A 24,569-nucleotide genomic window follows, 5' to 3' on the forward strand; every position below is an offset into this window, starting at 1 on the left:
GTGAAAGGGCAGACTCAGCTGGACCATACACTGTTATGCAGAGACATGTGGATATGCACCTGGAGAAGTCTCAGCTCCTCTTCCCCCTCAGTTTTTCAGCTGGCAGTAAAGCTTGAGCAGGAATGGGTGTCCCAGCCACAAGATCAGTGTAGAGAAAGAGGATAAATTCTCTTAGGAACAACTTTTGGTGAGAGGTGTTTGCTGTGTTTCCCTTGTGCTCTCTCCAGAGGGCTTAGAGCCCCACAGTTTCATCCACATTTTACGGCATTTTGGTTATGCTTGTACTAACGTATCTCTTTTCAGACAAAAAAGGGGATAAATATCCCTTCAGAGCTCTCTAGTGCAGCTCCTGAGCTAGCTACAGGACTGGTGAGGACTAAAGGTTTCCTCCAGCTGCTGAGAGCCCGATGCTCCCCTGTACATAGCCTCGGCTGCTGCCACCAAAGAGAAAAGTGTCTGGGTGCCAGTGGTGAACGCTGGTAGAATGACTGTGAAAATACCAGGCAGCATGAGGAAGCGAGTTTTGGTCTGCGTAAGTCTCAAGACATGTGAGGCCAGGGCGGGGTGTCCTCCCCCTGTTCCAGCTGTGCCTGTGGGGACATCCTGCCTGGAGCTGCTCTCTGCTGTCCCCCTACCAGAGGTGTCCCTCCACCAGGCAGGGAGGAGCAGCAAATGAATCTGTGAAATGAACCTGGGTTCTTCCTGCCTGGAAGAGACACTGGCAGAGCAATGTGGGGAGGGAGCCGCTGCAGAAGAAAAGGGAGCCTTGATGCTCCTCTGGTCTCCTCCACTGGCAAAACCAGACCCACAGGAGGACATCTGGGGAGGCTGAGTCAGGGGTGGGTACCAGCCTTCAGCTGACTTAATCATATGTTCTTGTTCTCCTTGTTCTTGCTTAAATGTGCTCATTCACCATGTGAGGAGCTGGAGCATCCAATATCAGAGCCGTTTGGAAACTAATGGCATCATCTGACACAACATCATGATGAATCAACTGTGCAGTAGCAGTGAGTTAGCTGGAGCAGACTGTGCTCTAACCTACTGCTCACAGTTTGTGTCAAAGGCTGTAAACACTGCTGAAAGCAGTCTTCAGAGGCTGTTCTTTTACATCAAGCACTGAGAGTAGCATTAAAAACTTCTCTTGTGTTTCTCTACTACTGTGTCACAGCTCTGACCTGTAGAACATTAGTGAAATATCATGCAGGGCTCATTTTGGCCTGAAGTTAGATAAAAGACAAGTTAGTGAGATAGTTACATATTCCTTTTCTTTCTGGTGTCGCTCCTCTGCTTCCTTCATCATTTCCTGAGACTGCTCCAACTTGGCATCCACCAATTTCTGTTGAAGTTCTCTGTGCTTGAATATTTTATCAAGGTGCTGTAAGAAAACAAATCCTGCTGAATGTGCAGGTTTAGTTACGTACACAGACCTTCATGCTCATGCATGTACAGCTATCTACCGGAACAAGACAAGACAAAAATATTGCAAAACAGGAAGACTCCCAACCCACTGCAGTTACAAAAAAGCTGTGGTGCTGATAAGAAAAAACTGTGCCAGAATTTGCATGGGAAGGGAAATGTGTTTACATGATCTATTTTGATTTGTAACAAAAAGAAAAATAAAAGGGGGGGGGGAGAGAAAGAGAAAGAAAAGCCTCAGCATCTTTGCCAGTTCTATGATCTAAATATAAAGTCATCAGTATATTCCAATTTGATTACAGATCAAATAATTGGCCATCAATAATAAACATGCAAGGAATGCACTTTTTTGTAGCTGCTAAGTGGCCAGTCGATCTAAGTCACTGTGTAGATAAATGTGTAGAAACACATTGCACCTGCAGTACTTGGGAGCATATGCACATCTCCTACTGCCCTCTCTGTTAACACATGCCCTGTACATCCCATTTGCTCTGTCCTCACGTGCATAATGTGGGCTCGGAGGGCTTGGGTAAAAGTACGAGTGGGGATGTGGAAGAGATCAGACCAGATGAACCATAGGTCTCCTGTGGCCTGTAAAACTTCTGGCTCCATGGTGACCTTCAGGAGGTAAGCGTTGCTGATAGCCCTCCTAACTTGTGCTGCATTTAAATAAGACTAAATATTCTGAGCACATCCCTCTGCTTTACATTGTCCTTTTATAGAAACCACAAGACAGGGATGTACATTCCCTTCGTTCAACATAAGGCTTCATACAAGATGCAACAGATTTAGAAATGAGTGTATTGTATCGGGCATTGCAGATTGTAATGACAGGTTACTTATGTTTTATTCAGCATGATAATGTTGTCTGGTTGCATTGAGACTCACAATCAACACATTTAGAAACAATAAAAAGACCCACTGTGATATTTGTTAGCATTTTCATAAAATCAAAACAAAAATAGTAGCTTGGGACTTTTCCAGAGTTGTTTTTTTTTGTGTGTCAAAATTATCTGACCTATTCTAATATTTACATTTAATGCAATTTTCCATCCCTGTGTTATCTGCTAGTTTTTATGGTAAACGTTGTTCCTGCAAAGAAGAATATATTCCAAAGCAAAGGGCCCCTCTCTCTCTTTTGTTATTAGTTTTCTGCTTCTGGGAAGAGCGGAAGCATTCACACCAGGACTCTTCTCAGCAACCTGTGTCTTGGGGGATCAGAAGTGCATCTGGCATCACCAGTGGGCCAGACTGTGCAAAAAGATGGTGCTCATTCGGGACTTTGGGGTTCCTTATGGACTTGGGGGAGCTGCGTGTGGACTGGGGTGCAGCTTAGCAGGTACCCTGCTGCTTGGGCACCTTGGTCCCTCTCCCCACCCATCATAGGCAAAGATGCTGTGGGTGCTGCAGGCAGGATGCCGGTCTGGACAACTCTTCACCCACGTTCGCCATATGGGATCCCACTGGCTCGATGCATGCATAGCTCCAACCAGTTTGCAAAGCACGGTGGAAGTCGCCCGAGATACCCAAACGATATCGTGCGGGGGGACAGGTTGGCAATGTGTTCTGCTTTCCCCTGGGAAGCTGGGTTTGCTGCCTGTCTCCGTGGGTGTTGCGCTCACCTCTTCCCGCAGCTCGTACTGGTCAATGATGCTTTTCAGCTTCTCTGCCAGCTCTGTGTTCTCCTGGCAGAGCTTCATGTTCCTCTCGCTTTGCTGCTCGATCTGAGCCTGGATTTCACTCAGCGTGCCCTGGAAATGATTAGTAATTTCTTTCCTCTTCTCATCTTCCTCCCGTGCCCGCTGAATCGTTTCCTCCTGTTATAAACAGGAGAGAAGGCAGTAATGTAAGATGCATAATAAGCAGTTCCAAAAAGATACTGTTTCAGAGTAGCATAAAGCTATTCTTTGAAGGGTTTATACATCTTTACATTCCTCTTTGGAGATTTTCTTCCTTTCATGTGCTCCAGCATTAGGCATGATTCTAAATTTACAGAGCAAATTATACAGCGGTCTTGAAAAAATTACAGAACTAAGAATTTGCATTTATAAAGATGGATGTAGAACAGAGTTTCAGATCAAAGTGATCCTGGAAAAGGGGACGTTCATGCATGTCTTAATTCATGATACTGTAGCACAGCTTTTACTTTGGAAGATATTTTGTGGAAGTAGTCAAAAGCTCTTTTATCAGAATGCTTTTTGATTGAATTATGAATTCACCCTTTAAAATGCCTCCGTTTAACTAGAAACCCTCATATCAAATTTATGGAATTTTGGATTATCATTTATTAAGAGGAATTCCCTATTTTCTGTAGAATCCCTTCCCATTCCTCACATTTCCTAGCCTTGCTTTCTAACTGTCACTAATATTGGGTTGAACTTATTAGGTGGTAGAATCAAGGAGAGCTTGTGGGCTGGTTCTTAGAGACTCAACGTAGAGAATCAGAATTTGTCTTGGAGAAAGATTGATGGATTATGTTTTAACCAACTGTTGAAATTCTGTTTTGAAATTCTTTTTATATATAAAAGAGAATGTGGAAAGAATCTAGATTCTTTGCTTTCAGTGAAGAACCGTGGACAAGTTTTATTTCCTTTTACCCATTTGCTTCCAGGGCAATCTGCCCTTCTGGGGAATGTAATCCTCATATGCAGTGGCAAGTACAATATCTACTGTCGTTACGAATCATGCCAGAACCATTTTAAGAAACCTCTCCACAGCATGCAAATGGCGTACTCTAATAAGGTTTCAACTAGTGTAGTCATTTACATAAAAATCTCTGATAACACTGCATATGAATATTTTCTGTAAATAGATCTGAATAAAGCCTTCACTGACTCTAATGAAGTATAATTTATATCATAAATGTGACATAAAGGGTGTTGGTTCAGGTCCTACTCTTAAAGTAAGTTGAATACCAAGTGACCCAATTTCTACTTAACATGCAAATCACAAGACTGATCTTGAAACACTCCCGTTCAAGGTAGAAGACGTTTGTCCTTTTGCTGCCAGGAAGCAATAAGGATGACAATGCTTTGGATGACAGGAGGAAAGCTGTTGGAGCTATGTGTGATAATATTACAGCAGTGGACAGAAATCACTGTAAAATCCTGTTGTGCGCTGAATTTTACAAAAGAACATGCGTGTGTGTTCACTAACAGTGTAAAACGAAGTGTGAGCCCAGAACTCTTAAAGGGAGGAAAGAATGACAGAGGGAGCTGGGCAAATGGCTGGGGGGGTTCCTGGTTCAATACCTGGGGTGGAAATTGGACACACAAAAAATATGGAGCAAGATGAAAGAGAAATTCTCTAATTTTTATTTTTATTTTTTGGAATTGGTAAGAATGATTTTGAGTTATCCTGAAATATTTTGCTTGATGAGAATTTGAGCTGTGTTCTGTTTGTACTTTCTTTTTTGTTTAACTCTTTTAAGGATGATTTTAGAACAGAAATACTGTTCTAAAATAGAGTTTAAAATGCTACTTAGAAAGCATTTTAAAACAATGGTTTCAGCATTCCCACAATGAAACATTTAATTTTCTTCTGAAAAGTGATATTTATATATATAAAATATATATATAAAAGTAGTCCTTTTTATTCTTGTTTGAAACTTTTATTCTTGTTTGAAACTTTGCCAAATTTAACTCGAACTCCTTGATGGGTTTAGTCAAGTCAGAATTCTGTTTTACCTTTAATACACTGTTTAAAAAACTGCTCATGGCTCTTTCTTCTCCATTGCTTAGGTGCAGCTCTGAGCAGGGAGAAGATTGACCAGGTGCCTCCACTTCAAGTAGTCAAATACAAGAGTGAGAAACTGAACATGTTTGGAGTCCTATTTCTATGGCTTCAAAACACCCTTCCTCAAAAATACTTCATTGTTTCAATGGACCAAACAGTGTTATAACACAATGTCACTGCTGTGATTTAAAGCTCACCGGAGTAATAAATCCATCTGAATATGAAATAAAAAAATGGTGTCTTGCATATAAGTCACACTGAACAGCTCTGTTACAAGGTGAAATGAGATATCCTGAGAGTAGCAATCATGCAAATATTTAAAAAAAGAAAAGTGCGTGTGTTACCCAGAGGATCTTATTTTCTGCTCATCTTTTTTTTTTTTTCCTGAGTAGAATAATTACACAGAGGACAGAGAGAATACAAAGTTTCATGGTTATAAATGCTGAGAACTAAGATGCGTTTTGTTGCAGGGCAGTGAATTTCTCTTGACCTCTTCTCCTTTGGAGAACAAGCCTATGGGGGCTGGGGTGTGCCCCAGCGAGCTCCTCAGAGTCCCTGTGCCAGGGAACAAAAGCCCTCTGTGCCTGATGCGGTGCCATACCAGGGAGCTGCCTGCGATGCTGCTGCTCCCATCTGATGCTAGACTGTTGCCTGGGCCCAAAGGTAAAAAGGGTTCAGCTTCAGAGGTTTGTCAGCAGTACTGATAATACCATGGGAATAGTGATGGGTCTGTGGAGGTGTCTACTTTAACACTGAGCCTTTACTAGCTGTAAAAGCTGATGGCTGAGGTTGCACTGGAGCCAGGGAGGGGTCTGGATGCCCATGGAGCCCTGCTCTCCTGCCAGCTCCCCTTCACCCACCTCACAGTCTGACAGACCCCCAAGTCATCAGCATCACACAGATTTTGTTATCACAAGGCCACAGCTGTTTCTTTAGACCTGGCCCCATAATGTGAGAAAATACCCTTTTTCCAGTAGGTTCCTTAGTCCCTCCCATTTCAAGACTCCATACTGCAAAGTAAAATCCTTGTAAAATTAAGGTTGTCCCCTGACTGGAAGACTGAAGACTGCCCTCCACCCTGTGTTATTGCTGCTACAGCTGCATTAGCTGCACAGAGCCTGGAACTCCTGCCCTGCTTGGTTGTAGGGAGCAGAGCTGAGAGCGTCTGGGGTGGTGACTTCTCAGCATCACCACAGTGAATTCATAATGTGTGAACCACACTCCCGCACTGTCTGTTTATTTCTTTTAACAGTTTTAAATTAAACATTCAGTTTTAGTGAGGGGAAGGAAAATAAATAAAAAACAATTGTAAATTCTTTTAAGATTTCTGGTTGTAGAAGACTAATATCCAGCCACTATTGTTTCTTTCCCTCTGTCCTTTCTTAATCTTTGTGCTCTGTATCTACCCCTGCTGCAGCACCGCTATCACTCTCATGTGTTTTGCTGCTAACAACGTAAAAATGCATTGAACAAAACCTTGTAAAATTAAGACAAGGATATTTTGCACTTTGGGATTTAGCACTGGAATGTGAAATAATTTGCAAATAGAAGGGCAATGTTATCTCTGGTCCTCATCTCTCTCTAGGGCAAATCAAGACAACTGTTAGTCTGCTGAAGCCGTATCAGCAGAGATGATGTGAGTGCAGACTCCTCATTTTCAGTGAACTGCTCTCCCCACTCCCAGGCAGCTTGGTCTGAGCCTTAGGTCTGCAGTTTGGAGCCGAGCCCATATTCAAAGCTGTTGACTGTTGTGACATTTGTATGAAAGTCACTGCTTAATGCCAGTAGCAGGAAGGACAAGGGACCTGAGATATGTTACTACAAGACACTAAGTAGCCACCAGACCTTCAGCTAATTGGCAGAACACTAACACAATGCAGAGAAATGAGATGCTATTGCTCTTAGCAGAGCTATTCTCCATTGCAGTGGCAATATGTTGTTACTTCACGAACATTTATTTTGCTTTTCTTGGAGGGAGAATTAAACATCTGTTTTCTGCTGTGAGCTGTAACTGCTAGGAAGTAATCTGAATAGCTGGACTGTAAGTAAGTGAAATTTTGAGGCCAGTATCTAATACTAACCAGAAATTCTCTTCTCTGATCTGCACTGTGGATTTTCAGTGCAGCTCCGCATTGCATATTCATCACCACTTGGCTGCACCAATCTCCAATTAATGGGAGTTCCACACACCAGATGAGTGAAGACGACATTTACATGACATGATGTGCATATAATGTACCACATGGCAAGTCAGAGGTTATTCATGATCTGGATAGGCCAGGCTTCTTTGCTCTTAAAATGACACAATCTCCAACAATTTTTATTTTCCATTCCTTTGGAACGTAATCAGAAAAGCTAATCCCAAATGTTAAAAAAATTATGAATCAGCTTCTCTGTCCTGCTAAAGCCAAAATAAAAATTACTTAAGCATGGGGTTTTAAAAATAACGCACAATAGCCCTGTTTTGAGCCCTCTCAATATAGTCATAAGCAAAAGAAAATTACACTAATTTAAATAAACAGAAGATGAGATTCTGGATACTCACAGATCTCCAGAAGCTAAAGCTTAAAGGCAAATATTCCAAGAATTGTGGTAAAATTGTTAGAGAGACAAAACCAGATAAATATATTGAATTTCTTTATTTATTAATTTATTCTGCAAATATATTTGTTATACTTTTTTTTTTTTTTTTTAATGCTGAAGACACAGGAAAGAGAGGAAAGCCAGTATTCAGTGTTTCTTAAAAGTTCTCCAGCTTCTTAGAAAGAAGAGCCCAAATTTCAAACACTTCTTCCTTAGCTGAAATATCAGCTTAGGTACCTTTCCTGACTCCCCTGGCTTAAGTACAAGGGAAAAAATCAGAACTGAATGAGGAATTGATGATTTTATTTAGGGGACTTAGTTGCAAAGTAAAACAGACCAACAAGTGGGAAGATGTTGGAAAGAGACTTTCCTAAATGTAAAGGCAAAATGCATGATGAACTATTTGTATGCAAAGAGAAAGAAAAACAGTTATTCTCTACTAGTGGGATTAATAAGCATATGATAGCTGGGAGATAGTGCAAGTCATTCAACAAAACCTGTTTCAAATACGTTTTCTGAATATAATTAGTTTTTCTCTATACCTTTTTCCACTGACTTGGGCATATGATTTGATTGCTTTAGAAGTCTCAGTTAAGTCTATACAAAGCACTGTACTCTTAAATCACTTTAAAATTGGTTTGTATTTCTGCTGAGAGATTTTGCCAAAGATGCTCTGGTAGATCAGTGTGGATCGATACTGAGATATAGCTTAATATACACCAGGTTTGGTACAAATGATAGGCAAGAATTTATTTGACACTGACAGTTTTGAGCTACTGTAACTGAGCACACAGAGATATGCTTCCTGTCTGTTAAACTGCTTTACACCTACTCATGCATAGTTTGTGTTTAGACATGGCTGTTTCCTCTCACAGATATATTCTTACGAACACACAGTAAAAGTTAAGGCTAGCCCCTGAACGCCCACTCCTGAGGTGGTAGAAATGAATGAGAATCTATACAGTTAATAGAAGTTATGTGAGGTGAGGTTGTTGCTGCTAAGAATTCATATGTGTTGTTCTACACATAACTATACCTCCATAAAGGATTTTGAATAGAGCAAGCAGAGGCTTTTTGTATAACACTACTGTCACTAACATATTCTCAAAAGTAAAAAGAAAGATCACAACAGAAATATATACCTTCAACCTAGAATTTTTTAAGAACCATAATCAGATTATAAATTTCACATTTATATGGCATGGTGCACCAAGGAATAGGCAGATCTGGTATATGGGTCCCAGCGTCTTGACACTCTTGAGGATTTCCTTTCTGAACTGGTGTTTGTAATCCAGACAACTTCCACAAACAGTGTCAGCATCCTTGCTGTTTTGAAGCCTGATGTCTTGAGGAAAATGTCCTGACTGACAGACATCACAGATCGCTTGAAAATGCCCAGGAGCTCAAATCATATGAAAACAGCTGCCAGCCTTCTGTGAGTCCTGTACAGCAAATCTGGTGTTTGTATAATTCTGGCCACACACCTGTATTCACATTTGTAGTCACAGGGATCTGAGAAGATATCTTCTGGAAGACCCAGCTGCTACAGATTAAAAAACACCCCTCCCCAGCTGCCTGCTTCACACTTGGACCCTCCATGCCAGCAGGTTGGAGCTGAGAGCTGGAGCAACATGGACACTTCTCGCAGCTAGGCCTGGTGCTGGGTGACTGACCCTGCTGGGAGGGAGAGGGTGACCTGCCACAGCAAATTTGGCATGACTTATCTGTTGGCACTACTTATTTTTCCTGTGCTGGACTACCTGGTAACACAAGAATGGCTTACAGCTAATGTAGGTGAACTCAGAATCACAAGATCAGACCGGCTGAGGTAGGAAGGGACCTCTGGAGATCACCTGGTCACATTGCCCTGCTAAAGCAGGACCACCTGGAGACAGCTGCCCAGTACCATGTACTGGGCATCTTCCTTCTCTCTGCTGGGCGCCTCGATAAGGCCAACACTCACCTTGAGGTTTTTGTTGTGCCTCTGGAGCTCCCTGCACAGGCTCTCGAGTTTGCTGCGGGCAAGGATGGCTCGGCTGTGCTCACTCTGCAGCTGGTCCTTCTCCTTGGTGATCTGGGCCTGCCTCTTCTGCAGGTACTTGAGCTGCTTCTGCTCAGCACGATGTTCTTCAAGCTGGGCAGGGAATGGGGGTTAAAACAGATGAAGAGGAAAAGGAAAGAAAAGGAAATTAATTTATTTGAAGGGCAGCTGTGAGATTTTGTTTTTGTTTTAGTGTTAAGAACAAGAGCAGTTGGTAGCTCTTAATGCAATGAGATTTCTCCAGATCATCAAGATAACTCAATAGTAGCTCATTCTATTTTGCAACTTCATGAAAGAGAAGTCCCCAGATTTCCTAGATACCCAGAAAACTGTTGAAAACAAAACAACAGTGACAACAAAAACAAAACAGCAGAAAAGGTGCTGGACACCAAGGATAGAGTCTGTGTGAGGGCTTTGCTGCTGTTGGAGGCAGAAGGCTTTTTGTGGTTTAATTCGTCAGGCAGTTAAACACAATACAGCTGTTCACTCACATTCCCCACAGTGGGATAGGGGAGAAAATTGAAAAGTGCACAAACTTGTGGATTGAGATAGGAACAGTTTCTTGAGAACCCCAGCCTCCTATCTGGCAAAGCAGCATAAGAAGCTGAAAAGTCCTTGACTTGTAAGTACTGCTCAGCAACAACTAAAAACATCGGTGTGTTATCAGCATTATTCTCATCCTAAATCCAAAACATGGCACCATACCAGCTACTAGGAAGAAAATTAACTCTATCCCAGCTGAAACCAGGACAAGGCTCTTCAGGGAAGAGCTCTCCAGAACAACCTGTGGGCATTTCCTCTTAGCCAGGCTTTTCTCACTCGCAGACACATGTGGGAGCATTTGCCATTTATGTTTCTGAAGGTCCCCCTCATGGGGGTGGGTTACAGTGAGTCAAGCCTCTTTCCAGCTCTTTGGCTCCACGTAATTGCTGAGGAAATTATGGCCAGGCCATGAAGTTCACTTAGGAACTGTTTCTGTGGATGCGTAGCTCCTGCGTTCCCCGAAGGGCTGGTGGGGAGCGTGACGCTGGAGGTGGGATGAGAGGGAGCAAGGGCCTTGCTAATGGACTGGTCATTTCTTCTGACACATGCCTATTATTGGCTGTTTGGAGAAATTTGCTGCACTACAAATTAACACCATAACAGAAATGTCAAAGAACCATTTCACTTCTAAAGCTTTTAAAGATTTCTTCTTCCATTCCAACCCACAGCAGCCCTCCTCGCTGTATTACAGGCATGAATGCATTGTGAGACATTTCTAAAGTCCAGATGTTTTCCAGTTATTCACGAGCTGTGATATGCAAACTTTAATAATAATGGCTGTTATTAGGATATATTATGTAATAATATGGTATCGCTGGTATTAATTATTAACCCCCGCATGACTGGGAAAGTTTGTGAGTGCAGAGGAGCAATGTGCAGCTCAAAGAAGGCAGACGACAGAAATAATATGTTGCACTTTCTCTGCCCAAGGATCTGTTCTCTGCAGATGTTCTGTAATTTATGCTTACAGTACAGAGCTCTGTGTATTATCAATCAAATCACAGCTAGTCATACCACAAACCAATGCAATCGCCAGCTTGAAGTATATTTACTGTTTACGCTCAACTTTCAGCATGTGTTTTGTGTATTTTTACCCCAGAAGATTAGAATAGGGGCCTCTACATCTAATCAAGCTGCACTAGCTGAAGTAATTTTTCTAGTATTGTAAGGAGAAAAAAAAACCCTCTCTGTAATTAAGGCTGAGATTTGTTTTCTTTTATAAGCTTGATTTTGGCCCCTTCCCCTTTCCTTTTTAAAAACACACACAAAATGTTCTTTTTGCTTCACATTTTGCATGTGCAGTCTGTGCTTAGCAGTTAATGCTTTGTCCAAATTTTCGATGATTCACTCAAGCTGTGCTTGAGGTAGGGGGCTTAGAATGAAACTGATCTTAATCATGATAGGAAAAGTCTTCCTAGCATTTTTTGCCTTTTTTTCCCCCCCCCCCCATAAAAATGGCTTGCTGTAGAAAATTATGTTTGAAAGTTCTCAGAAATATCTAGGATACGACATTACTTTTGCACTGAAGAAGGATACTCACTAGTAAATAAGAGTGACACAAGAGCACCAGGGATGATTTAAAAAAAATAATTGATGAAATATTAGCTAAAATTAACTTCAAATAGAAGGAATTCTGATTTTTGAAGGCTGACCTAGTTAGATAAACTCTCAATTTATGGGGAAAAAAAGTTTTATCTTAATCCTGCTGCAGACTGACAATACTTATGTCTATGTATTAGCGTATAGTTGCTGTATACAGAACTTGAGAGACACTCAGGGCTTCTGAAAATACGAGAGAGTGAGGAATCTGCTCCAGAAGTGGTGCTGAGTGAGCGCTTGCAGCATGTGGGGCCAGTGCTTGAGAAGTGGGTGTGCTGTGGTGGTGGTGGAGGTGGCTCGGGCGTTGGTTCTTTAGGCACTGGCACAGGTTGCCCAGAGAAGCTGTGGATGCCCCATGCCTGGGGGTGTTCAAGGCCAGGCTGGATGGAGCCTTGGCCAACCCGATCTAGTGGGTGGCATCCCTGTCAATGGCAGGGGGGTGGGAACTGGGTGATCTTTGAGGTCCCTTCCAACCCAAGCCATTCTATGATTCTATGAATTCTGTAACAACTGTAGCAAAAGCTAAAATAAAGCACAGTCTGCTCTACCAACCTGAACCACTTTGACTACAACAGTATCAGCAGATAAAGTGTTCTCTGGTAGTGAGTAGTGTGGTGCAGCTTGTGCCCAAGTAACTAAACTGCTTTCCTCCCTGTCCCTGGGGGCATGGCTTTATTCACTCCAGCAGGGATGCGGCCCAAGCTATTCCCTGATGCCACCCATTTTCTCTTGTACTCATTGCTATACACTGTGCCAAGGCATGTACTAACAATTAAATAACATAAATAACATAAATAATATAAATAGCTGGGTGACTGTAGGGACATGCTGGTACTACATTGGGTCCCCAGGCATGAGCAGCATCTTCAGCCAGAGCCACCAGCAGCACCACCTAATGCAGCTGAAGCCATTGCCAGCACCCAATTCATCCTGACATAGCACTGTACCATCCCCGGAGCTGTGCTGCAACAAGTGCTTCTGACACCACATGGTTCACTGGACCAGGGAGCTGATCCATCTGGAAAAGGACTGAGCAAAAGCAAAAAGTGACCTTCAGTGTGTGATGGGATTGGGAAAGAGGACAGAGTGGCAGCTACTAGTGCTGACTGCTAACAACCTGTTAACCACACTACGTTCCTTAGCTGTGCTGAACAAGCAGTGGAAGGTTTTTGTTTGTTTGTTTGTTTTTTCCAACAAGCTTTTAATTATATAAATTAAATGATTCATTTTAGTGATATTGCACAGAATGTCAAAACTGAATACACAGTATTTTTGTTTTAGCAGTTTCCTCCTGCATGGATTAGTGGCAATATGGGTCCTCTTTTATAAAGTGTTCCATCAATGTTTGAATGCAGTGGAGAGTACATCACAGAGAAAGTCCTATTTCAGTTAACCTGTTAGCATGAAGTTCCTTTAGGCAAGGGCTAAACTATGAACCGCCAGAGCCCAATTTCTGAAGTCAGAGAATTTTAGATGAAAAAAAAAAAAAGGAAAGTTGAACTTTATATTATGATAAGACTTGAACACATCCATGCATAAAACTGATTACAAAGTCAATGGCCTACTTCACATATTTTTCAGTGCTCAACAAACTGTAAAATGTTGCAGCCGTTTCATTTGTAAGATTTCCACTGCTTATGATCATAGAGCCCTTTAACTACTGAGAAGAAAATCCTTCATCTGTAAATAACGCATCTCCAGTGTGGAAAAAAAACAGAGAAGGGGAGTCAAGTAGCTGGCATCATTACAGGGGCAACATTATGGTGGCAGAGAATTTGACTGTTCATTTCACTGTTTTGGTTTCTCTGATGATTAGCTTCAGTTCTCTATTTTCTACTTTCTAACATTTTATACTAAATCTCATACTGTTTTTTCGTTGATCAAATCACTGATATGTAATGTAAAACAACATCTGCATGCAGAGATATGCAAGGCTCCTTGCAGAAGGGGAAGACGAGAGTGCCAGCCACTCTGAGCTGCTGTGGGCTGGCAAACCAGAGCCTGAAAGCAGGGCTTGTGCTCATCTGCAGCTCGTGGGTTGGTCTGGTGCTGTGAAACAGCTTCGTATCTCTATTCTTCTTAACCTTGCAAATGAATCTATCCTGTCTTTTTTAGCTATCTGGACATGTTAGCAGTGCCTGAGTGCCAGCTTGAAGGCTGTGCTGTAAGACTTGAGCCTATTGCATCCCTACTGCCTGCAGAAGAAAGGCAGTTTTGCTGTGAAGTACGATATATGTACAAGGAAAAGGAAGATTGTATTATTTTCAAAAGATGATAATAGAGAAAAGGCTTGCCTTTTTTTTTTTTTTTCTGTGTTAAAATATCTAGGGTTTCAAAATTCATTGGCCTATTCCAATACCTGTTACATAAAGATCTGGTATTATATGAATTCCAGTGAATACTCTAGGGATGCATAAAATGAATATTTAGTCTAAAATAATCACGGATAATCTCTTAACGAAAACAGTTTCTCCAACAGAAGAACCATACAGGCCTTGAATAAGGGAGAGATGTGTAGAGGATTAGAATAAAATCATCTTCTCCCTGAAAAATTGAATTATACTTACAGTATTAAAATAAATATATCAACTTATGAAAACTATATTAAGAATAATGGTGAATAAACAGATTTAACAAAGAGGTGTTTTTTTTGTTACGGCTATAATCTCTCATTTGAGTGATGAACCTATGCCTTCAGTTAATCTTCATTCTACCAGAATTGTTTACACAAATTTCCCTTTAAGTACAAATATTCTGCCTCATCAACTTTTTAGCCCCTTCCAAATTTAACCCAAAGTCCAGCTTGTTTTCCTTACTTTTTTTTTTTTTTTTCCCCCTCCTTCTCACTCATAATTGGTTATTTAACCATGAGAATTATTTTTGGATAAAATTAATAGGACAGATTCTACTATGACGTGAGGTTTGACCATGCTATGTGGCATGTGTGTTTATACCTTCCTGTATAGACAGTTATGAGAGAACCAGTGCTGTACTAACCAGCTCAGCATACTTCTTAAATAACAGGTCCAGCTTCTCCTCTGGGGTACTCAGCTTGTTCAAGCTTTGCATCAGCAGGGTAGCTTCCTTCCCTTAAAAAGAAGAAGATATTTGATGGTAGATGTAGTTTGTACCTGATGTGCTGTCATGATTTTTTATTATTAGTATTTTTTTTAGTACATGAAGCCGTAAAAACTCAGGGTGTTTTGGAAGGAAAGGAACTGTTTTTGCTGTCAATTTCTTGTTTGTTCCCCTGTACAAAAAAGCATGCTGGAATTTTCTTCCAATTTCAGACCTCAGTAATGTGCTGTCTTCTAGCAAAATCATTGGCAAGTAAAATGACTTTTTCCTGTGTAATCTGTTTTTCATTTCATATTTTAGTAACATGACTGGATCGCGTATACGGTACACTTGACTGGAATAGGATGCAAAGGGCCTGGCCCCAAAGAAGATCACTTTGCAAGAACAAACAGATAAAGGCTGGTGTACTCCTGTGCTGCTCAACCCATGGAAGATACAAGGAAGATTAAGTTAGGTACAGAGACTATGGTGCACATGGAAACAAACAGATAGCAGATATTGCTGGCCAGGTCTGGGCTATATGAGTGTGGTGTAAATTAGTTCCCTCACTTGGTGCAGAGAATATGGATACCAGAGACAATGCATTCACAGTCTAATAACTATATTGCCATACATAGCTAAATCACTGTGTAGCCACTTAGGTATTGCTTCAATGTTGATACCTCCCGGTATTCATTTCAGTCCCGAGTGTGAGCTGGAGTTTGAACACCACTTGTTCTTAGAATACAAAATGTCCCTGGCATCCCTTGGAGATGAGGATGGCTGTGGTGCAAAGGGCTTGCCCATGCTTTTCCAAATGCACCTCTTTCCTGAAAGGCTGTGAGGACAAATCACTTTCTGTCTTAGGCTGGACTTGTTCTACTTCAAGTCTGGTGCAGTTCAGAGGTACTGCCTGTGGAGAAAACCCACAATTTCAGACTAAGTTCTCTCTACAGCTCTGGTATAAATAAATTAATGTAAGCTAAAAACAATCCTGGAGTGAAAACTGTTGCAAGTGGAGCTGGAGAACTGTGCTTTGATAGCGTTTCCACTCATCTTGGAGAGGCATCACTAACTGCACCAAAGCCAAGGTCATAGAAACAGGAACTTTATTTCTCCTGGACGTTCAAGGAACTTGGAAAAAAAAAAAAAAAAGAAAAAAAAAGCCCTGTCCTACGTTTAGTCCCTTTTCTGTAAGCACATCCTGCAGTGAATTTTCTGTAGGATTAGTCTACTGTTGGGTTTGAGTTTTCAAGCATAAGAGAAGTATGAAGATCAGCAGAAGTTAAGTGTAGGAAGGTAAATAAACTACACATTTGCCAGATTGGGATGTAGCTACATTGCTCTCTAGTGGCTGTCCTGCAGAAAGGACAGATTTTACGAACACTTATTGAGACTTCTTTGTAGCTCAGCTAAGACGATCCTGCAGTGGCCAAGGGGCTCAATGACTGTGCTTAGGGAGAACAAGCACGTTGGCTTAATGCCAACATCAGTCTGCGAGAAGTCTGATGGAAGAAAAATAACCTGAGTGTGAAAGTGAATTTGTTCTGCAGATTCCCTCTTGACCACTCCATGTAGTAGCCCTATTAGCAGAGTTATGAGCAGTGAGAAGTCATATCTGAGGAAGCAGGGGAAGAAATAAATGCACAAGGGCATAAACTAGATCAGATTTATCTTTCTTTAAGAAGCAGTTTTCTGCAGTGTGTCATCAGACTCACAGCTTTGGCTACTAGTTTGGGTGGCCCAGGAGTCATGTGATAAGATCCTAAGCTTTCCTCTTTGTAGGACTAATGTATGATACAGCCTACTGTATTTTTTGGGGGTAATTGCTGAACATTATCAACTAGAAAAGAAGTTATAACAATTACTGTCATTTTCAGTGGTAGCTAGAAGTCTCTGTCAGCCACAGTAGAGGCTTAACAAGGGAAAGAACAAGGACCAGGGTGGTTTTATTTCTGTTTGCAGAAGGGTTGTGTAAGCATATAAGCACTTGCCTAGGCCTTTCAGGATTTTCTTCTCCAATTTTTGCTCCTTGCTGGGACTGGGCTCCTTTGCTCTTGAAGCATCTCCAGGAGCTGGCTTGTCTTTCTCACTTTCCTCATTTGCATCCTCATACTCTGCATCCTCCAGGCTGCCCGATTCTCCCTTCTCAGGCTTGTCAGTTCCTGCTGCAGTGCTTTCCTTCTCCATCAGACTTGCTGCAGATCCATAGGTATTAATGATATCCTCCAGCTGCCGGCTCAGCTCCTCTGAGATATCACACACGGCCACCTCGGGACAGGTGCTTGGCTGGTCCATGGGGGCCTGGGGCTGCGAGCTGGGGACAGGTTTCTCCTTGCTTTGCCCCTGGACATCCAGTCTGGGTGAGGTGGGAGCCTGTGGCTGCTGCTCGGTGGACTGGTCATTCTCCATGCTTGGTGCAATACCTAATGAAAAGCAAACGCAGAGTTAATTTAAAAGCAGAGGAATTAGTCTTCTTGATGATCACAAAGCTCAGCCAGGACATGAGTGATTTGGTGGGGAATTTGGGGAAGCAGATCATCCTCTGGCTCTGGCTCGAAGAATACATCACACTGAAATGAACCATCAAGGTGATTTACCTACAGGGACAAAAGCAAATTTTACACCTGCCAAGAAGAGAAGTCTGCCCAAAGCTAATACTGAAAAATCAAAACCTCTTGTTCTTGTTGCCAGTGATAAAGCACAAAATGGCACCAGAGCCATTCGTACTACTTCCCCCCGAACATACTGTTTGCTGCTTTTTTTTTTTCCTAGATTTTTATTATTTTTATTTTTTTTACCTGCTAGGCTGCCTACCCACATGGGCAGCTTCACTTCATATTTGCATCAGTTTCATTTCCTGTTTCTCACCCATCAGCACATCTTAAGTCAATAATCAGGAAAAAAGGATGAGTTTAAATGAAACTAGAGAACTGAAAATTGTGCTGCACTCTTGGAAGGCCCAGCATGATTCTTGATCTATGAGTGGCCTGGCCTGGGACTGCCAAAGTAACAGCAATGAACAGTTCATAATAAGATAAACAACTATAAACCACCTTTCTCTTGCACTTGTGGTGTGCTGCTGACAGCTTGTCTGATAAGGTACAAAATACAAACTAAGTGACAGGATTGTAAAAACAACCAGGTGTAACATGGGTTGATAATCTACAGCGGTTTCTGGTGTGAATTTCACATAATTAGCTCCAAATTTGCAATGGGAACTTTACATTTTCCCATCCCTTTGAACACTGCAACTAGTCCTCACTTCTGCTCAACTAAAGATTGTGATACTTACTGCCATGAGCCCTTTCCTCTCTCTTTTTCAGCCTGATTTTTTTCCTCCTTGTAATGATATGATACACAATATTGTCAGTCAGGTGGGTAGTAGAAGTCAGGTAGTGTCAGTCCCTGGTAGGGACTAAGGAGAGGAAGATTGCTTTGTTTGTTCTGTTCCAGTGTCTAGGGTGCTTACTTTCTTGTTTTTGAAAAGACAAGTTGTTTATAAAATATGGAACTGAGAAGCATTTCGTTCCCTCTTCAGTTGGCTGTAATGTATTTTTTTTATGGTGTCTGAATTTCTGCAGCTTTCAGAATGATAAACAAATTTGGCCAAAGGCAGTATATGATAAGAGAGTTGTAATTTATTGTAATATATGACATGGTGTTTGTTATTAAACTCTTCTCAGTCAAAGTGATTCTTGGTACTGCAGTGATGACCATTACTAAGGCAATATTTTTCAAGATTCAATTGGTGAGCTATTTGGTCAGGCTTATGGATATGATATCCAAATATTATGTTTCATCATCTCTAGAGCAATTGATTGTGGGACTATATTTGAAAGGTTTGATGTGTGTATATTTGAAGCTTTGTGGGGGGCTCTGGATGTGCCTGAAAGCCAGTATATAAAGAACCATGACCTGGCAGTCCTCCTACAGGTAAAATACACCAGCAGCAATGGCTTGGGAAAGCAGATGGCCCTGTTCTCATGGATCCTGTGAGTCTGATGCATCTGATACCTTCCTTCCTACTTTTGTCATGGTTGTTATACTACCACAGAGTGATTATAAAATTGTGTCTGATTTGATATCCTATTCACTTTAATTTACACTGAAAGATTAGACCCCACATGTGAAATTTGGGTAAGTAATTCCAGTTAGCAAGAATGTTAGACTAGAGTTTGTGATCTTGTTTTAACTGGAGTTAATTAACTGTCAATTAATTCCAGTTCAGTAACATTATTGTAAATGCTAAGCTAGAAGTTCCACAAAATATGTGTTTGTTTCTGACATGTTTATACTAATATTTACAATCTGTTTTCATTAATTTGAGCTAATTGGCAATTGGCAATCAAGCAGCTAGAAAAACTAGGATCATCAGCTCTTTCTTAGACAGAAAAAAGTTTCATGAAGTATATTCCCAATTTAAACCAAGTAGTTTTGTAACACGTTCAGCACAGAAGGAGAATTGGACCACTAAATCCTTCATTTCCAAATATGAATTTCTCTTCTTCCTGTCTTCCTGTCTTTGTAAGAAGGCACAGGTCGATGTTCCTGTGGTCAGGGCCCTGTGCATCCCTGGGGTCTTCTTGGTGAAGTGAAGGAGGTTGGTTGTGTCCCAGGTCAGCTCTTCTCCACTAGGAGCTCTTGTGAAGAAAGCCAAAAGACAGGACCTGCCCTTACTTTCCCTCGGGAGCTGCTTTTCAGCTGTGGCCATACCACTGCCCCTCTCCAACGCAGTCAGGTCCCAGCGACATCCATGCCCATTTTGAGCCTCCACTGGCTCCAGCCCTGACCTGGATCCAGCACCAGAGCTTCCCAGCTGGCCCATGGACATGCCTTGTCACTGTGGACGTGCTGGTGGATTTGCAGGCTGTATCTGTCCCAGACCACCCCACAGAGCCAATCCTGACCCTGACCTGCCGCCTGACCTTCAGGCTCCTTGCGGGTGAAGTCCCAGATCCCATCAACCACGTCATCGTGCTGGCTCCAAGCCCCTCCAAGTCCTAACTCATGAAGCAGTGCTGTCTGGCTTAAGTTTTCCTCCTAAGAGAACCACTAAGTTTGCCTACAAACACAGTAGGCTCTAAATCAACAACAGTGATCAAGTTATAAACGGTGTTTCTCAGTAATAATGAAACGTGGATGAGTTGAAGAGAAACTGGATGTTTAGAACCAAGGACACAAGTTATTTAAAGGTTGGTCTCACAGGAAATCTTTCCTAATATAATCTATATCCTTCCTGACTAGAAGGGGATTCATTATAATCAGTCTCTGAAGCCACGGCAATTTACAGTTGCTGAGGTTTAGGCCACCAGCTTGGAATGTTAAGCAGACAGAAACCACAGAAATACGACGAACCACAATGACGAACCTTTAACTCAAGGGTTCCCACCTGCTGGATCATACTGGGGATCATGTTTACACAGACAAGTAAATATTTTAATGTTTTTGTCCATTCTCCTTTTGGGCAGATCAGAGATCTGATAACTACTTTCAGCACAGACGGAATGTCTGTTAAGACTTCTGCACCTTGTTTTGTGTAATGGCTTCCATAGTGTCAGAGTTTATATTTAGGAAGACGGGGCAGCTTTCATCTGCTGAGAACAGCCTTTGGTGCGGGGAAATTTTACTGCAGTTGGCCCCAGTCCTCCTCTTGCTCCAGCCTGCTTAACCTTGATATACATCAGGAATCCTTTCTTATCAGACCATTGAAAACTTACGGTGTCATTCTCAGCACAAGTGTTTACATTAAATGCTGTCTCAGACACAGTAACACCTAAAAATTAGGTGACTGAGCCAGCAGAGAAATTCCTTGGCTCCTCGGCTTCAAACAGACTGATCGAAGGGAAACACAGCCTGATTTAAATGACCCTCCTCTTGACTTTTGTGACTCCTACTACCATCACTGTTGTCTCCACACACCTGAATTTCTGACTGGGCCTTAAGCTATTTTATGGTGAGGGGGAGGACTGACCAGTCATCTGATTGAGTCTGAGCGTTGGGTCTTGTTTACTCTTTTCCTCCTGTGTTTCCAGATCCTGGACCCATTCCATGATCATGAGATCAGTACTTTCTAAGCCCTAATTTTGATACCAGACACCTGTAGTTTCTTCCTTACAGATACTTATTTTAATGGGAAAGTACAGTTAATAAAACCATACAATGGGTTTTCCCTACATCAGCCTTGGAGTTTTTAGCTCCCTGTCTGCTTGAGATAGCCAGACTGAATTTCAAGCCCAGACCCTAGGCGCGTGTTTCACCTTGATTCTCGGCCTAAGTTTAAAACCCTAAGCCTGTCCCCCTCACTAGCAAAGTTAAAGAAAGCCAAGCTGGAGTCTCTGGGGTTGCAAACTGCAAGTCATTGCTGGGAGGAAGTGTGGGCATTGCGATTAACTGCACCTCAGCCCTTGGTTGCCCCGACCATGACAAAACTCAGGGCCTGGCTCCAGAGATGGTCCTCCTCTCCACCACTGGGAAGCACCCTGAGATCCAGTGCTGACCATGGCAGAGCCTCTTCTCCATTCCCCTCCTTCCTCTGTTAAATGCTTGGCATAACTCAGGACAACAGTGGACGTCCTCAGGATGCTGCCCCAGTCTTGGGTGGGAGGTGAGAGATGCCAATCCCAGGCTGACGCCTTTCTGTAGGAGGACTCCTGGCCTGTACTGAGACTGGTGCCCAGCACAGCAGCAGTCAGCAGGTTGGCCTCAAAGACACACAAATGGGATAAGCCTGCAGCACAGCCAGAAGCAACAGAAAAAATTGTGCATATTCAGTCTGGTGTCATGTTGAGTTTCTTTGGATCTGACCATTAGCATTTCACGTTTATGGCACAATCTGTGTTCACCGTGATTTGATATCTGTCCATGTTTCAACATCAGTCTGTGCTTCCAAGGCAAAAGGCCAGTCAGCAAGAGCCCACGCATGACTTAGCAAAGACGCAGTAGCCACGCTGCTGCTGCTGCTGGACAAACAACCCCTGCTGCTGGACAAACAGCTCCCATGCAGCACTCCGTGCCAGCCCGCCTTGCCCTGCTGGCGTGGATGCTGTCACTGTGTTGGGAGACACCGTCCCAGCACAAACGGAGCACAAAATACATGTCCTGAGCTTGGGCTTGCATGGTGTTGCAATTTATTTATTTTTTTTATCGCTTTTAAACAGTATTTCTCTTTCCTTCTCATGGGAATTTTTTATCCTTCCCTTCTTGCAGCCCAAACTTCTAGAGGGTTTACTACATTGCCTATATTTAGCTCTTGCCTCCCCATGTATCCAGCAGAAAGACACATGGCACCTGCTCTGCAGCCAGAAGTTATTTTAAGCACTTCTAAAATGGGCAATGGTATTTAGCACTTTATGCTCAAAATTCACATACTCTCACACATAAATTCCCTAAAACAAAGTGTTCCATATAATTACACCAGACAGCATATGCTGATAAAGCCTAAAGCTTTACCTCGGTATAACACCAGACTGAGCTACAGTAACACCTCAAAGCAGCAAGTATTAAACCCTGGAATGGCCTTCACTGGTGTAGCTCCAATTACCCTCCAGAAATATAGAAGTGCCTTGTTATAACCTAGACGCTGTCATATATTACTTCTGAAAGCTGCGACAAAATCAGCTTTATCAACGACATGCTACACTTGGATAGCTTTATGATTTATGTACAATTTTCTAGTACAAAACCACACAAAACTTTGGGAGTGTGGTGGCACATTTTCTTACAGGCATGGAAAGAGCCCAGATCCGGAGACTTTCTGATGTCACCTGCCTCACATCTCATGTGGCATCTGAGTCTTGATCACTTAGTGTTGTATCAGACCAGCCCCTATTCTCACTCAAAAGCAACCTCTACCAAAGTTGATTTTTTTTTAAATTTATTATTATTATTATTATTATCACTCATTAGAAAAGTATTTATTAATTTCAGAAATAGCCTCACCTACTCCCCTGTTTTCCTCACACGCCACACAGTGCCCAGGTTTTTAAACCTATTCCAAGAAAATGTGGGCTGACCATCTCTAAGGGAAGTACTTAGATTAAAGTCCTTACGTCATGCCACCAAGCAGTGACAACGAGGAAGCTGTTTGTCAGACTTACCAGAGCAAAGAGAAGAGCTGAACGGAGAAAAAAGTCAGGCAGAAAGCTCAGACAAGGGCACGACAGCAACAGGACACTGGTCCTATGATCCTACCACCAAGAGAAGAGGGACAGGAAGACCAAGCGAGGAGGGAAGGACAGAATGACACAGCAGGAGCAACCGCTGCAGAGACTGAATGCACGCTCTGCAGGGGACTGGCTCTGATAGGCGAGCAGGGAGGCTGCCTGCTTGTTGGCAGCGTAACCCAGCTATGTTGGCTATTCCCTTCTCTGACAGAGATAGCATGAGAGACCAGAGACTCAAGCCCTTAGAAAGAGATAATACAGGCAGGACTCATATACAGCTGCTATCCTTGAAAGCTAAGTCTTAGTCCTTCAAAGATTTGATGTGTTGTGCTCCCTGAAATTTGTCTGTATTCACTGTGGACTTGTCAAACTCTGTGTAATTCTTCTGTCTGCACCAAAAAGACTGGGCTGGCTTTCCACTATGTGAGCTCACACCTGTGACTGCTCTTTGCAACCTGGGATTTGGACTAAATCTATTATAAACCTGACTGATTCTTAATCATAGACTCACGGGCTGGAAGGGACCACTGGAGGTCTCTCAGCCAACCTCTTGCTCAAAGCAAGCTTAGCTGTGAGTTCAGACTAGGTCTCTTAGGGCCATATATCTGTCTTTAAAATCTCCAAGGATGGAGACTTCATGAGCTCTCTGGGCAACCTGTTCTCCTGCTTGACTCTTCTCATGGTGAAAAAGTTTCTCCTTAAATCTAGTCTGAATTTCACATGGCTCAGCTTCTAGTTCTCCCACCTTACACCCTTATGAAGAGTCCATTTCTATCTTCTTGATAATCTCCTGATAGGTACTGCAGGGCTGAAGTTAGGAGTCCCCAGAGCTCTCTTTTCCAGGCTGAACATCCCACTTTTCCCAGCCTCTCCTTATGGGCAAGTAATCCAACCCTGGCCACCATAGTTTACCCATTTCTGCCATTGGGGCAACAACACTGGTGGAGATGGCTGGTGTAGTCATCCCTCTGAATCCAGCAGTTCTCAAATAAATGTTTTCATTGCTGCCAAGGTAACCTGTCTGGCCTACTTTGTGCATGTTACCGTGCCGGTTCACGTTGGCCTGAAGTTGTTTGTATAAACAGCAGAGCGCTCCGCAGGGAGTTCAGCTGCATGCTATTTGTCCAGTGACCAGCATCTCCCAATTCTGTGAGCCAAAGCTGCTCAGGCAGCATCTTGAGATGCCAGATGGCCTAGGGACCATCTGCCGCGCACTCCCCAGGGAGAGATGTAGGTCAGTTCAATGCACAAAAACGCAAACAACTGGGCAGTGATAGGCTGGTGCTGGAAGTGGCAGGCAGTGCTATGAGAAAAGAAATGTGACTTTGGTTCTGGTGGAAAATAATAAAGCTCAGAACAACAATAGGAGTAAAAATATGCGTATACTACAATGATTTGGAGTAGTTCCTTAAACTGACCCATTGTTGTGT

General features: G+C 42.5%; 1 protein-coding gene across 1 annotated transcript in view; it reads right to left on the reverse strand.

Moving 5' to 3' along the window:
* Window positions 1-24,116, reverse strand: part of TXLNB (taxilin beta) — a 35,524-nt gene extending 11,408 nt beyond the window's left edge. The window contains exons 1-6 of the mRNA XM_083830935.1: window positions 23,074-24,116; window positions 16,969-17,400; window positions 14,915-15,006; window positions 9,698-9,868; window positions 3,039-3,233; window positions 1,256-1,375 (exon numbers count right to left, since the gene is read on the reverse strand). Coding sequence (XP_083687061.1) covers window positions 1,256-1,375; window positions 3,039-3,233; window positions 9,698-9,868; window positions 14,915-15,006; window positions 16,969-17,386 — 996 coding nt within the window. The 5' untranslated portion in view covers window positions 17,387-17,400; window positions 23,074-24,116. The remainder of the gene's footprint in view (window positions 1-1,255; window positions 1,376-3,038; window positions 3,234-9,697; window positions 9,869-14,914; window positions 15,007-16,968; window positions 17,401-23,073) is intronic.
* Window positions 24,117-24,569: the final 453 nt, after the last annotated feature.

This window comes from Anser anser (genome assembly GCF_964211835.1).
Source record: "Anser anser genome assembly, chromosome: 3".
Classification (NCBI taxonomy): Eukaryota; Metazoa; Chordata; class Aves; order Anseriformes; family Anatidae; genus Anser; species Anser anser.